The sequence below is a fragment of the Eumetopias jubatus genome, unplaced genomic scaffold (assembly GCF_037043125.1).
Source record: "Eumetopias jubatus isolate StellerSeaLion01/CBP00866 unplaced genomic scaffold, mEumJub1_p1.0 scaffold_6, whole genome shotgun sequence".
NCBI lineage: Eukaryota > Metazoa > Chordata > Mammalia > Carnivora > Otariidae > Eumetopias > Eumetopias jubatus.
Genome location: NW_028274812.1, coordinates 134,469,992 through 134,486,706, shown reverse-complemented (window position 1 = coordinate 134,486,706; position 16,715 = coordinate 134,469,992). Strand labels below are relative to the sequence as shown.

Here is a 16,715-nt window from a genome sequence, read left to right as displayed (position 1 = left end):
GAGCCACTACTCAGCCCATTCCATGTTCTCATTTTAGCTTCTCAGACACGCTCTTTGACCAAAAAAAGGGCACCTCCACTGGGTGGATGATGAGTTAAAGTGGAGGTGTTTTCCCAAGAAAGTGTTCCTCTCATAGTGGTGGTCCTAATATTAGAAAGGCACAAAGTAAAGACTTCACTGACTTCTTTTTTTCTGGAAACTAATAGACTTTTTCCACTAGAGCAGGAAAAAACCCACCCCTGAAGGCGGTAGAGTCACTGTTTTGAAACCCACAAAGGTTTCAATTGAGCCACAATATACAGAGCTTTCGCGAAGCTTCCATTAATCCCGACAACCTTTTAAATCATTGTAATCAAAGCTCCTAGAGGTTCTCATTGTCAGCCAAATGATCTGCGGAGCAACAGTTAGCTAAGAAAGAATTTATCTAAGGATTTTACTGAAAGGTTAAAAGCTTTAAACCTAAGAAGTTGGAAATGGTTCTCTGGCATGTGTCAACTTTCGTGGGAGATATTTTCTTCAACTTGCCTGAGTTCAGGGAATGAATGTAATTAAACTAAAATGGTGCTACAGATAACATTTTGTAGAATTTTAAACATGCACAGAAAGCAATACATTCCCTCTTTGCGAATGAATGCATCTGATTCCTGAGCATTTAGAAAGACTTGAACTGAACATCTTTGCAAAAGCAAAACAAAAAAAAAAAAACCCAATACACACTCACTCTCTTTCTCTCTTTTCTGACGGGCTTTCTTTTCCACTGTGGAAAAGTCATTGTGAGTGTGTTTATCTGTCTCTGTGTTTACAAGTCTCTGTGTATCACCAGGATTTGAGGAAGATACTAGAGGATTCCGTAGGATCAGGGAACCTGTATGTTAGGAATCTACAAGTTAGAGAATCTTCCACTTGATTTGCAGCTACAAGTCTTTGGATTATTCTGATCAGCTGATACAGAGGAATGACTGTGCAAGAGCCATGGGGTTTCCTTTCTGTCTGACACAAGCATCTTTGTAACTCAGAGTCCTTTTGAACCTACTACCTTGAAAATCTGTACAAGATGTAGTTCAATATCAGAATTTAATTGACGCTGCGATACTCGGGATGATTTCTTACGCAGAATGGAGTGGTACATGTTTTGTGCTCAGAGAATCACCTCGCCTTTTTTAGCGTTGCTACCGTTCTGGATTTCATTTCCTATTTTGAAATTAATAAGAGGCCTTTGCCTAAGCCATTAAATATGTGAGGTGCAAGGACTTCCTATCACAAAAATGGCATTGACCTTGGGAAGCTTGTTTCGGTGGCACTTGCGTGCCGGTTTTCTGCTGGATTTATCAGCATTTCCCGCCTCTACTGGACCTGATGGTCAATAAACCACAGCTCACGTGGATTCTCAGCTGCTTGCAGGGACTGCAAATGCCTCATTGTGTCACACAGTGGTGTCGCCCTCCCAGAGCTGTCTTTCATCTGTACTGGGGACAGCTCTGCCTGTCCCCCCATCTTTACACTGAAGGCCAACGGTTCTTACATCATCTATCCTGATGGAAGTATGAAGGCTCTGACCATGATTTCCAAGCAACGACTCTGGCTCTAAGGTTTGTAGCTGGAAGAGGATTCACCATCTTGCTATTCGTAGGCATTGTGATATCAAAAATGCAACTGGGGCAGGGACTGAATATGAAATGAATGGAATGTCACAGCTTCTCCTCTATGCTACTATGCGATCATGTGACTCTCAACAGAATCACACCGCATTGTTGTGCAAGGGGCCTTGCACAGTTATTAGGGTAGCCCAGCTGCAACTGGAATCCAAGATTAAAAAAAAAAAAATCCTCAACGGCTAGAGTGGGGGAAGGAAGTGACAGGGGCTTGCCATTTCCAGACAGGGGTAGGCAACTCTGTTTCTCTAGCTGGGTTCCCCAATATAGGGCACCCACTAGCCACAGGCGGCTATTCCTAGTTAAAAGTAAATAAAATTTAAAATGCAGAGCCCTCAGTCACACTAGCCACACTGGAGGTGCTCAACAACCACATGAGGCTAGCTAGAGGCTGCTGGGGTGGCCAGCACAGATGATGCCAGAACATTTCTGTAACGGCCAAAAATTCTACTGGACGGCACTGCTCCCGACAGACTTGAAAATCACAATCATGGCCCTGATGAATATGAAAAAGGGGAACGCATTTCTGGAACTGGGAGGCTGAAAGGGTGTGGCTAACCTGGCCCACATCACAGTAAGAGGGCAGTTTAGCGGATAATATTTCCGGCCGAGAATTTAAGAGAGGGCTGGGGAGCGAAGACATGCCCCGGGGTGCATGCCGATGGAAGCAGCAAAGAGTTGCGGAGGTGGGCACACCTGCGGAGAAGTCCTGAGGCCTCACACTGCAATCACAGCTCTCTCGGGGGCCACTGGGGAGAGTGGAGGCTCATGGGAAGGGGAACCAGGAAAGGGAGGCAAGCAAGGGAAGGCAGGCATCTAAGAAGAGCAGAAGAGCAATACAGGTCTGGTGGAGTACATTGCGAACATTTACTGAGTACTTACTCTGGGCAGTCAAGGGCTGAAAAGGCCAACCTGGACTCCGTCCTTGGATCTTCCAATGGCCCCATAAGGGGATAAGCAAGGGCAGAATGCAGTTGAAGAGTACGCCATCCTGTGGGTATTCCCTGAGACACTAGGAGGACCCCCCGGTTGGTAACAGATGGCCTTCAATCAAGCAGGCCAAGGACCGGGCACAGTGAGAGAGGAATGAGGGAAAGCATGGCTTTGCTGGCGGGAGCAGTCAGGGTCCTGTGGTTGGGTTCACTCTGAAAGCAGAGTCCGGAGAGATGAAAAGCCCTGTGGCTTGTATACACCGAAGACAAGAGGGCTGGGACCAGAATCCTGAGCGTGGAGCTCCTAGCGGAGTGCCACTGTTTTACAGATATTTACGTGGGGGTTGAAGTTGAAGGCCCTGCTTACCTGTCTAAATCTATGCAAGTCCTCGGCAAGTCAGGAAGGGCTTTCTAAGTATGATCAGCTTTCCTTTTACTAGCTACTAGCCTTCCAAAGTTTGGCTGGCCTCAGCATTGCAAACATCAGTGCAGACTAACGACTACAGAGTGATCACGCATCAGTAGGCTGGGGCCATGTGGGTGGGCGGCCGTGATGCCCACCATGCCCACGGTAGCCTGCCCTGCCTGGACTGGCAGTTGGAAAGGGTGGTATGGTGACGGGTCTTCCAAGGATAACTCCTAGTAGGCAGTAGCCCATGGGAGTTGACTGCCTGTAATACTTAGGTTTATGGAAACATCTGTCAAAATTAGGGCAAAAGATACCAAGAAGAGATAGCCCTCTCTCTTTCCTCTGGATATGGTGTCTGCACACGATGCTGGGATTCCTGCAGCCATCTTGTTACCATGAAGGGTTGGAGCCCGATGATGGCATCCCTTAGCCATGTTAGTGAATGGATGAATTAACCACCCCTGGAGCTGTCCTACCACGAGCCTTTATTTAATATATAATATTAAATTATTATTAAATTATAAATATAATTTATTATTATGTGAGAGTCATTCATTCACTCAGCCACTCATGTAGGCAATAAATATTAAATAAGCACTGAGAAATGCCAAGCATTGCTCGAGGCATTTGGATAGGACAAAACACAAAAGATCATTGGTCTAAATTTGCTTATTGTTTCCCCCTCGAGTTAAGCGTTCATGACCTGAAACCAGAACCCTTTTAACTTATACCTTGCTGATCACACATTGGCTTCACAAGTAATTTAAAAGCCTACAATTAAGCATCATACAAATAATCCAAAGGGCACTTCTTGGTCCATATCTCATGTGATGTGTCTATACTTGACACTTTAGAGTACTTTTTTTCTCCAAAGTACTGCCCCTCATCTTGGCTTCCATTCTGATGCACATTTCCAGTTTACCTCCTATTTTTCTGTCCACTTCTCAGTCTTTGAGGGTTTTTTCTTATTCTAAGATCATTTCTGCTTTACTCCCAGAACATTTAATGTTGGGGTTCCATGGGTTTTCTATCAGGACCATTTATGTTCTCATTCTATATCTTCTCTGAGAACTATCAACTTGTGTGACTTAATGACCATTTATACAACGACTCTTCCAAACCTGCGTTTCCAGCCCAGTTCTCTCTCTTGAGCTTCAGATCTGTATATTTAGTGCTCTGCGCAGACATTTGGGTATCTCAAACTCAGTGAGGTCAAACCATGGCAATGTTTTGTGCCCTCAGCTTGCCTGTTTTGGGTCCCCAGCTCAGGGAATGGTCCCAGTATCTGCCCACTCGGTTGCCCAAGCCAGAATCCTGAGTATCAGCCATGTCTACACCCTCTCCTTCTCTTCCCCAAATCTCACAGCCACAAGGCCCTCTCTACTCCATCTCCTCGAATTCTCCAGTCTGTCCTCTCCCCAGCCCTGCCCCCCCCGAGTCCTGCTACCCCTCATCATGTCACTGAATCCCAGCAATGGTCACTAGCTGGACACCCTGACTCATGTCTTAGCCTCCTTCCATGTTCTTCTCCGTAGGCAGAGCAATGAGGCTGCAAATCTGATCATGCAGAAAACCCTTTCAAAACCCCTCACTGCTCTCAGGATAAAGAACAAACAACGAGTATAGTTTTCCTGCCTGTATGATCCGCCCCAACACCCCCTGATCTTACAGACCCACTGTACACACACTCTCTCCCTCCCTTTTCCCCAACTCGGCGCCTCCACGTGAGCTAGTCCTTCCCCTTGTGACATTCCTGCTACCTGTCCAGCTTCTCTGGGATAATTCTCATCACATTGTTAGGTTTCCTCTGTGACACCACTCCATCCAGGATGCCTTCCCTAAGTCCCCAGGCCTGGGTGGGTGATGCTTTCATGTGCCCCCGGATATCCCGTATTTTCCCTGTCATAACTGTGGAGTGCCTGAACCCAGGACTGCGGGATCTGTTAGCCAGGAAAACCTGGCTTGTCCCTCATTCATACTCCTGGTGCCCAGGATCACGCCCGCAACATAACAGGTATTCAACAAATATGCAAGGGATGCGTAAATTGACTGGGGATGCTTGCTCATGGCTATAACAATAATTTCAGTCATTGTTTGGCCTGGGACGGTGATTTTTGTTTTTTTGTTTAAAGAACCATATAGCTTAAGAGACTTTCGATCACAACTTCTGTTTATTCTCCTTATTGTTTAAGGCACTTTCCAACTACCCCACTAGGGCAATCCACTGTACTAGGCTCTGAGGTGCTTCACCAGTGATTACATGTCGCTGATGCTGAAGATAAACACTCATTTTATTTCCACACAGCTACTCTATACCACAGCTTTCAGAAGATGCCATTTCTAGGTAAGGCATCAGAAACAGCAAAAAATGTGACAAAGTAATCATACCTGGTAAAAGCTGTGAAAGCATTTCCCACAAACTCCGACTTGCAAAGTCTATGCACCTGGGGTCCCAGATAAACAACGGGACCTAAGAAGGCCTGAGGCTACTACGTTCGTCTCCTTTGATACACTGGAGAATTTTTATTTTAATTTTTAAAATCTGATGACCTTTTAATTTAAATATCAGGCTTCCCCCCCGCCCCTTCTTCTCTTGAATACCAGAGAAGGGAAAATGCAATCTCATGCGTAAAAGAGTCGTCCATTTCAGGGAGCTTCTGTTTGTGCTTATAATTAAAAATAACACCTTCCAAAATGTGGCACTCACTCAATTAAGGCAAAAAGCACACCTCAGCGCACTTTATTATTGGCCGTGAAATGTTATCTCTAACTCCCAGCACATGGAGGAAAGGAGGTTGCTCACCGGCATCCAGTCAGTTCTATTCTGACATGCCTCCAGCTCTCCTTCCCTCCCTGGTGGGCTCTCTCCTTCCCGGGGTCTCAGTGGACTGCCCTGGAGACTCCTGGGTGAGCCGCTGGGCCCCAGCTACAATTCTTGCACATTCTAGCTCCCCTCTAGGGTGTGGACATGAGTCCCAGGCAGGGGCGATGTGGTATCATCCCACAGCTGAGAGATGGCCTCCATGCCCTCTCCTGCCCTCCTCATCCCTGATATCTACATCCACGTGAATTAAACACGCCCATCCTTTATGGACCAGGTGACCCTGGGGGAGAACTGAGGTTTTCTAGTGAAATCCAGCACAATCGCCACTGTTAACCCTGATATTCTTCAAATCCAGCATTATGTTTATTTGTAGAAATTACTTGCAACGACACTAATAGACATACTTACCCAGACCCTCTGACTACCAGCTGGCAACATATTACAAAGTTTTCCCGTGTTCCCGTAAATTCCAAATGGAGGACATACCAGCTTAGCAGGGTTTTTAAGCATCTACACTCTCGCAGGCGGCCGTGTACCCGTCAACAAGGCAATGACCTTGCCGGGCTTCCACCACTTAATCTCTATGGTGGACAAATAACACTAGCTTCACCAGGTGACCTCTTGAGATTCTTGCTAAGTCTGAGAAATATTATCACTATTTTGCTAATGGCCAAACCATGCACTGTTTTCAGGATATTTTTCTCCTTAACACTTAAAAGCCACTATTTGAAAAGTAGAGTATGTAGCATCCATCTATGTAAACATACACATACTAATGATATTGCCTATTTAAATAACTGGCAATGAAGTTTCATGGACCATAAAGCTGAATAAACAAGGGGGAGCCGAGAAGTAGGAAGTTTGCCAACACAAGCGAATAAACCAAGGGGTGTGAACGGGCAGAGACAGCCTCCGGTTTGCACACGTACTTCTTTCAATAAACGTTTACTGAACATCGACTATGTCCCAGGCCCTGCTGGAGGCTCTCGGGCTCTATCTGTGAACAACCCAGACCAAGATCCCACCCCGTGTGCTGGAGATTCCATTTCAGTGAGGACAGACGGGTGAGAGAAAGGGTAACACAATAAATAAGGAATTTATAGCGCCCGTTTGAAGGTGGTAAGAGAACCTAAAAAAAGAAAGAAAACGGAGCAGGGGGAGGGGATGAAGGACGTAGGGAAGGAGTGGCAATGTCAAATCTAGTTATTGCAGGGTCAGCTTCATCCAGAAGGTGACCTCTGAGCAAAAAAAGAGAGTGAGTTGTGTGGATGGACATCTGGAGGAAAAGGATTCCGGGAGAGGGAGTGGCCAAAGCGGGGCTGGAGTGTCATGAAGGGGAAGTTACGAGGGGCACTGGGTGGCTCAGGTCATGATCCCGGGGTCCTGGGATCGAGCCCCACACATCGGGCTCCCTGCTCAGCGGGGAGCCTGCTTCTCCCTCTCCCTCTGCCCCTGCCCCTGCTTGTGCGCACGCTCGCTCTCGCTCGCTCTGTCTCAAATAATTTTTTTTTTTTAAAGCGGACGTTATGAGGAGGTACGGCCAGGCAGTTGAAGCAAACTTAGGGGCTGGAGGGCAAATCGCAGAGGGCTTTGCAGGCTGTTGCAGGAGCTTGGAGTATCTCCTAGTGAAATGGGGAGCCACTGCAGGCTCTGAGCCAGGGGCGGGGGGATGTGCTCTGATTTACAGAGAACTGAGAGAGAGAGAGAGAGAGAGAGAGAGAGAGAGAGAGAGAGAGAGAGAGGCAAATGCAGTATAGAGGCTTGAATTTTTAAAAGCAACAAAATGAGTCAAAGTTTTTTTGGAAGTAAGTGGTAGCACCCATGCCCCCATTTCAGGCATGGATCATTTAATTTCTCTGTATAAGTATCACCTCCTCCAGAAGTTCTCCATGATTGCATTTATCTAAAAACATGGCTCCACTTAATGATTTTATTTTTTGACCCTGCTGCTTTGTTTTTCTTCATAGGGCTTATCACTCCTTGACAACATATCATATGCTTATTTAATTATTTCCTATTTCCCTTAGTAGAATAGAAGCTCTGAGAAGGTGAGGATTTTGCTCCTTTGGTTATCGCTGTTGCTCAACACGCAGGGGACCACCAGGCACAGAGGGGTTACTGAGTACCAATTTGTTGAATGAAGAAACGAATGTGAGTCTAAAAGAACCCTTACATTCTGATTCAAACACACAGGCTACAAGGCTGGGAAATGAACAGTTAAAAAATAAGCTGTCACATTACAGATTATTTTCCACCACTAGTTGGTTTTAACATTTTTACAGTTTAGAATGATGAGGGCCCCTGTCAAAGTTTACCTTGTGTTCTTCCTAAACCTGCTGTATCCACATTGTGGAAATTTTGGAAAATGGGATTAAAAGAATTTATGATTTCGCGTCCCTACTACATCAGGACTAACAATGAAAAATTTTCTTTTTACGGAGTCTTCAAAGTGGCCTGCATTCTCACATGGTCTCAGTATATCCAGAGAATAAACCGTTTTCTCGGATTTTAAAACTTTTATCTTAAAAGTCCCTTCTGGACTCTTAGATTATGTGATTCTATATGGAAATCAATAAAAAAGAAAAAAAAAACACAAGCTACTGAGTGGCCTTGTGCTCCTTACTTCTAACACATTTTGTTTAATGAAGGATTCCTGACCTCGTTCCTATAGACATTTGAGACACTTTTCACTCTTCCACCCAAACTCTCATTTTGCCTGATTTGAATGTATGTCCCAGTTTGGGCTTTGTAACCTGCTAAGAAAAATATAAAGAATTTTGAGACGAACTGTCAGAGTAGTAAAATTCACCCTGCCCAAATGTTGATAAAGCTCGCCTCCCTACCGTTTACCTTCATCCTTTCTATGAACAAGTGGGGTATTAGTAAGCAAAATCGATCACGTAAAGAACTTGGAGGAGGAAAGCCGACTACTACGGGTAAACCGCTTTTCAGCACGTTGGCAGGCTGATGCGTCTGGAGTCGTGTGTAATGCAGGAGGAAGCGCAGAATGAGGAATTACCAGCCAGACGATAGGGCATGACTGCTCCAGATCTCTGAAACGTCTCTTGGAAACACGCAACTTGGAAAACGATGACGTCCCTTTGCCACTTGCTGTTGACTCAGGTTGCGGCAACAGAGTTTTATGTGTTTTACCCACCAGAATCCCAGCTACAGCAGGAGGAGTGATGTCCTAGAAAGCGGGGGGGCAGGGAGGGGGGGGGACAGGAAAACCTAAGTGGAGGGGTAGGAGGGGAAACTGAATCAGGCCAGGGGTGGGGTGACTCGCGTCAGCCCCCCCGCTCGGCTGAGAGTGGGTCGCAGATCCTTGTACCTCAGATAAAAGGGGGCAGTGATGTTCCTTCTGAACCCTTGGGCCTGCTGACTGAGGGTGAGGCATGAAGACGATCTCAACACCTGCAAAGGGTAAGGATGACTGCTAATAATGGGATGTTGCCATCTCTTGAGAATTTACGGGGTGACAGCCACTATTCTATGTGACATGTTGTTAAGAACTGAGCTGTATCCTCCCCACCTCCCAAATTCCTCTGTTGAATCCCACACCCCCAGTGTGACTGTATTCAGAAGAAGGGCCTCGAAGGAGATAATTAAGGTTCAATGAGTCATAAGGGTGGTGCCCCGATCCAATAGGGTTGATGTCCTTCTAGGAAGAGGAAAGGACACCAGGCTTGTGTATCACGGAGGGAAGGCCACAGGTGGACACAACGAGAAGGCAGCCATCTGCAAGCCAAGCAGAAAGACTTCACCAGAGATCAATCGTGCGGGCATCATGATCTCAGATTCCCAGACTCCAGAACAGTGAGGAAAGACACTTCTGTTCTGTTACGGCAGCCCTAGCAAACTCACGTCCATTTGTTATCTCATGTAAACCTCATTACGCCATTATCCACACTTTCCAATAAAGAAAGAGAAGCACAGAGAAGCTAAGCAACTTGATTAAAGTTGCACAGCTAGTTAGTAGTGGAACTGGAATTGAACCCAAGCAATTGGATGCCAGGGCCCGTGTTCCTAACAGTTCATATAAGGTAACATGATTAATATCCACAGTGATACAAAATGGATGCTTTTATTTTTTAAAGATTTATTTTAGAGAGTGAGTGAGAGTGCATGAGTGGGGGAGGAGTAGAGGGAGAAGGAGGGAGAGAGAGACTCTCAAGCCGACTCCCTGTTGAGCGTGGAGCCCAACGTGGAGCCCGATCCCAGGACCCCGAGACCATAACCTGAGCCAAAACCAAGAGTCAGACACTTAACTGACTGAGCCCCCCAGGCGCCCCTCAAATACATGCTTTTTATCAGAAAAACCCATAGCAAATACAAAGTTCTGCATGTACTCTGTGCAACTGATTTCTGATTTTAGTCCCTCTCTTCTCCTCTTCCCATCATCCAAACAAGAAACATTTTTGCGAGCCCTATCGATCTCAAGCATTATGTGAGGCTGGGGGGACCAGGCAGGAAGTTCTGAGGGCAGTGTTCTCCTGGAGGGGACACGCTAGTAGGGAAAGGTGGCTGACAACCAAACAGAAAAGCAGAGACAGTGACAGCGAAAAGACAAGTAAGTCAGGAAGTGGTGGTGACAGGTGGAGGCTAAACCGGTCCCTCCATCCCCAGCCAGTTACTGAGCACACACAATAAAGCAGCTGGGAATCGCCTGCAGGCCCCCATTTCTGTCTCTAGAAAATGAGGCTTTTGCTCTAATAACCTATGACTTCTCTGGTTAAGTCAGGAGTTACTTGGGCAATACTTACCTTAACCCAGTTATGAGATGGGATGGGAATAAGAAATGCTACATTCTAATGTATTCTCTAGAATGTTCCAGAAGGTGTACAGTAAGAGCTTCAAAGGTTGCAAGAAGACAGGAGGGAGGGAAAGGGATCGTTTCATTGGATCTGAGCGGGCTTTAAATGCGATGCAAGTGTTTGTTTAAGCAAGTGGATGCTTATTATGCAGTCTGATCTGCTGCAGAGTGCTAAGGAGGAAGCAGGAAGACTTGAGGTCCACGCAGGGGAGGGCTGGGGCTCGGACAGAAAGCAAGACATTGGAGAAACGTGATGCCGTTGTGGATTCCTCTTCCCCAGAGAGCTTAATCAACCAAAGACCGGTATTTTGGTAAGGCCTTACCCAGGAGGAGAAGGATAAAGTGGCTCACGAAAGGGATTTCCTGGCCCCAGGAGGCCCTGCTAGTGCTACTAGGCAGTCTGAAATAGCACCACTTCACCCCATACCTCCAGCACCCCTGCCACGTAGGGCAGGGCAGAGCCCCTTCCTACCTGGGGTGGCCATCTGAACCAAGAAAAAGTACTTGAGGAGCGCCACCAGGAATGCCCACGTGATGGGAGTGGACGAGGTGACACGTGCCCGAGGTGTAAGGATCAGGTCAGTGACAACGGCAGAGTCAGAGGGGTGTGCTGAAGTAAGAAACACGACCCGCCTTTTTATAGCAGTCTACAAGCCGGGCCTGCGGAGGACTCACAGAAACATGGCTGGCGCAGAATGACAGGGTTGCCTCAACTGTCCCGATGACTCTTCACAGTAGAATATGGGCTTTAATCATCTGGCCCAGCAAATAACACCAGCTTCAAACAAGAGTAAGACTTGAAACAGACAGTTACTGGTGCTGACTGTATCAAGATGGAAGGTGAGAGTCTGTCATTTCATAGAGAAGCTTCACACAGACAGTGGAGGGAAAGAGGGAAGGGAGGGGAGGAAGGGAGAGGGGGGCGGAGGGGGGAGGATGCGGAAGAGAGGCGAGGAAGGGGGGATGAGGGCAGGAAGGGGGAGGAAGGCAGAAGAGGAGGAGGGGGGAGGGGAGGAGGGAGAGGAGAGGAGGGGGAGGAGGGGGAGGAGAGGCGAGGAAGGGGGGATGAGGGCAGGAAGGGGGAGGAAGGCAGAAGAGGAGGGCGGAGGGGGGAGGGGAGGAGGGGTGGGAGAGGAGAGGTGGGGGAGGAGAGGAGGGGAGGAGGGCGGAGGAACAGGTGAGGGGGAGGAGGGGGGAGGAGGGGGGAGAGGAGGGGGAAGGAAGGGGCAGAGGGGGAGGGGGGAGGAGGGGGAGGAGGGGGCAGGGGCAGCTGAGGGGAGAGAAGGAGTGAGAGGAAGGAGAGAAAGCCTAATTTAAAACATCAAAGCTCTTAGAAAATAAAAACGAAGAATACTCAATACACCATTTAAACCACTGCATACATGTGCATTGAAAGAGTCATTCAATAAGCAAAAAAAACCACCTTTGTCTTGGGAACCCCCAGTGCCCGAAGGAGCCTCGGCAATTAACTTCACCCCAGCTGTGTGCATTCGAACACGAACAGGCTCCCGACCAGGACCCGCATCGTTCCTGCCCCCTCGTCATTCTGCACGGCACCTGGTAGGTGTGATTCCAATGCTGACAATAAAGGAGCTTGATTTCTCTCCTCTAACATGACACCAAGAGCTGTGGCATGGTCTGCAAAATTCTCTTTTCCCTCCAAAACTGTCTGGAGTTTTAAGGGTTCAAATCCTGACAAAGCAATGCAGAAAATGGAATCCAACTCGAGAAATATGCACACATATTCCACACACAGCTTTCCGGGCCCCGCGGAGGGGACCAGTCCCCCTTACCTTTATCATAGATTTCCTTCAAGACCCCTCGTTTTATCAGCTCCTCTCTGCTTTGCCTCATTGATATTTTCCTTTCCAGGGCTACAAGCAAAACACAGAGAAGCAGGTGTGAGTCGGTAACAAAGACATTTTTCAAAGGAATCATATGTTACCATGTATTAAAAAGTAACATATGGGAAAGCTTCTATAAGTTACATTTTATTTATGCAAATTAATGAAATCCGAAACCCATTTTAATCAGATTATATCATTGACTCTTCAAAATGATCTTCAAACTACCTACGAGGTAGGTGCTTTTATTTCATTTTATTTCACCCCGCTTTATTGTGGAGTAATCTGTAGCATAGAGAAACTCAACAACTTGTCAGAGTAACAGAACTGCTAAGAGGAGCCAGGATTCAAAGGCAGAAATGCTATCTCCAATCTCAGCACAATCTCTGTGTCACAGTGCATCATCCTGATTGTGGCATTTCCTTTTAAGTGGGATTTCTTTAATTATGTTGTTCGTATGGATCATGTCTCACGGAGGATTTTGTTGCTTCCCAACTATTAAAAAAATGGTATGAAAATAGCTCTTACAAAGCTCTCTGGATTGAGAGATTGGGGGGGTGGGGGCAGGTAGTGGGGGACCCCTGTGGGACAGGTGTCCATTGCATTCCTCTCTTAGGCTCCAAATACAAGCAGACAAGCGAGGTGTGAGCTGCCCACTTACACATCGCACCTCCACCGGGATCCAGGTGAGCCCCTAAGCCAAACACTCAAGCAGGTGGCCCTGGAGGAGGGAAGAGGGGAGGTTTCTCTTGGATCAGTGGGCATGACAGAGGGCAATTTGAACGAAAACAGAGCCCACGAGTGGAAAAGTGAGGGGCAGCACCGAGGGCAGGCCTGTGGATCGAGGTAAGGTGGGGGAAGTCAGCAGAGCCCACGGAAGGGAGTAAGCCACCCCAGCGGTGGATATTTGTTTCTACATGAACACTGAGTGGAGGAGGGGAGAGGTTATTTTGGTTGCTTTTGTCAGCTTGAGAATCTCCACATCCTTTGGATACAGTTATTCTGCAGGGAGGGGGGAAGCCAGTTATAAAATAAAGAAACTTTTATGCAGACAAATTTAGACACAGATTAATTATGCACACACAGAGCTCAGGAGACTTTAGTCCAAAGAATACAAGTAGGCGCAGAAAGCAAGCAAGGAAACAGGGCTAGGATTCTGTTACCTACTAGCCAAGTGACCTTGGTCAAGTCACTCTGCCAGTCTGAGAAAACACTCATGCCTCAGCCCCAGCTTCTCTGATTTAATAGGTCCAGCGTGGGACCTGGACATCTGTATTGCCATGAAGAGCTCTCTGGGTTATTCTCAGTCATATCAAGGTTGAAAATCACCTTCTATGTGTTTTTGGGACTTACTATTTTTAAAATATTTTAACTCTCTCTTAACTTATAATGAATTAAGTGGCGTAAGGCAGCAAAATAAATATGAGGTTAGACTGCACTCCCATAAAACTTCCTGAGAACATATTAATAGTAAAATGGACACATATATATATACACCCACAGAAGTGAGGTCAGGAGGGTTGTATGGAGGTCAAGTCATAAAGGTGGGTGTAGAAATCACTGGAATGGTGCTTGTTTGGGGGGGGTGTGGAGTTTTATTACTCATACCAAATGACATGGCGTGGGTGCAGAGGACAGAAAGATGTCCTCTGTGCAGAAGAGGACCGCCCAGAGAAGGGAGGGAGAACCGCACGCAGTTAGGTTACAAAGTTCTGTCTGCTTTTGTCAGGAGTGAGCTGGGCAGTTTGGGAGTCAGGGCCACGGTCCCCGACAAGAAAATATGGAGTCAGGATAGCTAAGATAAAACAGCACTAACATCCTGACGTGCAGCTCAGACAGGACCACACTAGTATTCTGCTTTGCGGCCTTTGCAGAAATCACCTCTGTAAAACGTCCTAAAAGACAATTAACCACAAAGCATTTGTCAGTATTATGGGCAAGGGGCAGCTAAGACCTAAGCACCTGGGCGTCAGCAAAAAGAGACGATCAGCTCAGAGACATTAACCTAATAGGTAGACAGATACATGACCAAAGAAAGCCCCGACTGGCACAACTCGGCACAACCTGATTGCTTAAGAAAGTTCGGCAAAAGAGCTCATAAAATCCCCTAAACTTACAAACTCTGAGGGCAAGCCACTCAAGCCCCCCTCCCTCTTCGGGAGCTTTATACTCTTGCTCAATAAACTTTGCTTTGCTGTCCACCACTCTTTGTCTGGCCTACCTCTTCATTCTTCGAAGCGGCATGACCAAAAACCTCGGCACGAAGGGGACAAAAATCCTGTTAACACTTTTAAGCAAAGATTCGCTTAGTGGCACAGTGGGAAAATACTGGACAGGCAAGGTGAAGCAGCGGTTTTAAAGCAAAGACTCTGTTAACAGATCTTGTGGGTGGCATCAAGCCACCCAGAAAGCACGCATAAAGAGGTGCTTTGCCAACCCTGTATTGAACCACAGATCGAGTAATTTCCCTTAATCAAAATGAGGTTTCTCCAAATAATGCAATATATGTTAAGGAAAAAAAAAAGAAGATAGAAGGAGGGGAAGAATGAAGAGGGGGAAATCGGAGGGGGAGACGAACCATGAGAGACGATGGACTCTGAAAAAACAAACTGAGGGTTCTAGAGGGGAGGGGGGTGGGGGGATGGGTTAGCCTGGTGATGGGTATTAAAGAGGGCATGTTCTGTGTGGAGCACTGGGTGTTGTGCACAAACAATGAATCATGGAATACTACATCAAAAACTAATGATGTAATGTATGGTGATTAACATAACAATAAGAAATTTAAAAAAAATGAGGTTTCTCAGGGGCTTTTCAAAGCCACAGACAGAAGTGGAAGGACCTGGGGCCCAGCACTGAAGGAAGAATCTGCAGCAAGGTGGGCAAAGCCATGGGCTTGGTTGTCTGAGATGGCAAGTTTCAGTAGAACATGGGTGCTCCCAAGCCAACCACTGAGCCATGCGGACCTCCGTGGGCTCCCCGCGCTCATCCAACAGTGACAGATTCCCTGTCCATGGCAAAAGGCACTCCTCCAGGGGCTAGTGATGGAAGGGACAGTCCCTACCCTCGCAGAGTTGACAGACTAATGTGTGGTTCAGACGGTCATCAAATAGTATTAGCTAATGTGTGATTACAAATTGAGGTAAGTCCTGTTAAAAGAAAGGGACCACATTCTACCAGACATATGATCAATATGAAGGCTTTTTAAAAAGTTTTTTATTGTTATGTTAATCACCATACATTACATCATTAGTTTGTGATGTAGTGTTCCATGATTCATTGTTTGTGCATAACACCCAGTGCTCCAGGCAGAATATGCCCTCTTTAATACCCAACACCAGGCTAACCCATCCCCCCACCCTCCTCCCCTCTAGAACCCTCAGTTTGTTTTTCAGAGTCCATCATCTCTCATGGTTCGTCTCCCCTTCCAATTTCGCCCCCTTCATTCTTCCCCTCCTGCTCTCTTCTTCTTTCTTAACATATGTTGCATTATTTGTTTCAGAAGTACAGATCTGTGATTCAACAGTCTTGCACAATTCACAGCACTCACCATAGCACATACGCTCCCCAATGTCTATCACCCAGCCACCCCATCCCTCCCACCCCCCACCACTCCAGCAACCCTCAGTTTGTTTCCTGAGATTAAGAATTCCTCATATCAGTGAGGTCATATGATATATGTCTTTCTCTGACTTATTTCACTCAGCATAACACCCTCCAGTTCCATCCACGTCGTTGCAAATGGCAAGATCTCATTCATTTTGATGGCTGCATAATATTCCATTGTGTATATATACCACATCTTCTTTATCCATGACGAAAGGCTTTTCTGAGGAAAAGACCCACAAGCGGGGTTTGGAAGATGAATATCTATCATCTCGGCAAGGGCAGTCAGGGAAGGGCTGAGGGAGACACTCCAGACCCAGCAAGCTGGGCAATGGCTCCTGATGGAGGAGTCATGGTGCTGTTGGCGAAGAGAGAGCACCCGATGTTACTGCAGCACTAGATGGAGAAGGCCTCGAGATGTGGCCAGAGGGCTGGGGCGGCTGGGCCATGCAGGGCCTCACGGACCATGTTATTCTAAGGGCAATGGGAATAAACCATCAGAGATCAAAGCCCGCTTCACCATGGAGAATGGATTGGAGGAAGGCCGGTTCTAGGGGATTCCCTAGTCTAGGCAAGAAATGATAGTCGCTTGGACCCAGATGCTGGTGATGGAGACGCAGGCAAAGGATGCATTCAAG

At 46.9% G+C, this 16,715-nt stretch overlaps 1 protein-coding gene across 1 annotated transcript in view; it reads right to left on the bottom strand.

Moving 5' to 3' along the window:
• Nucleotides 1–16,715, bottom strand: part of PHACTR1 (phosphatase and actin regulator 1) — a 547,774-nt gene that overhangs the window by 95,213 nt on the left and 435,846 nt on the right. Inside the window, exon 4 of the mRNA XM_028107359.2 lies at nt 12,424–12,504. Within this exon, the coding sequence (XP_027963160.1) occupies nt 12,424–12,504 (81 nt within the window). The remainder of the gene's footprint in view (nt 1–12,423; nt 12,505–16,715) is intronic.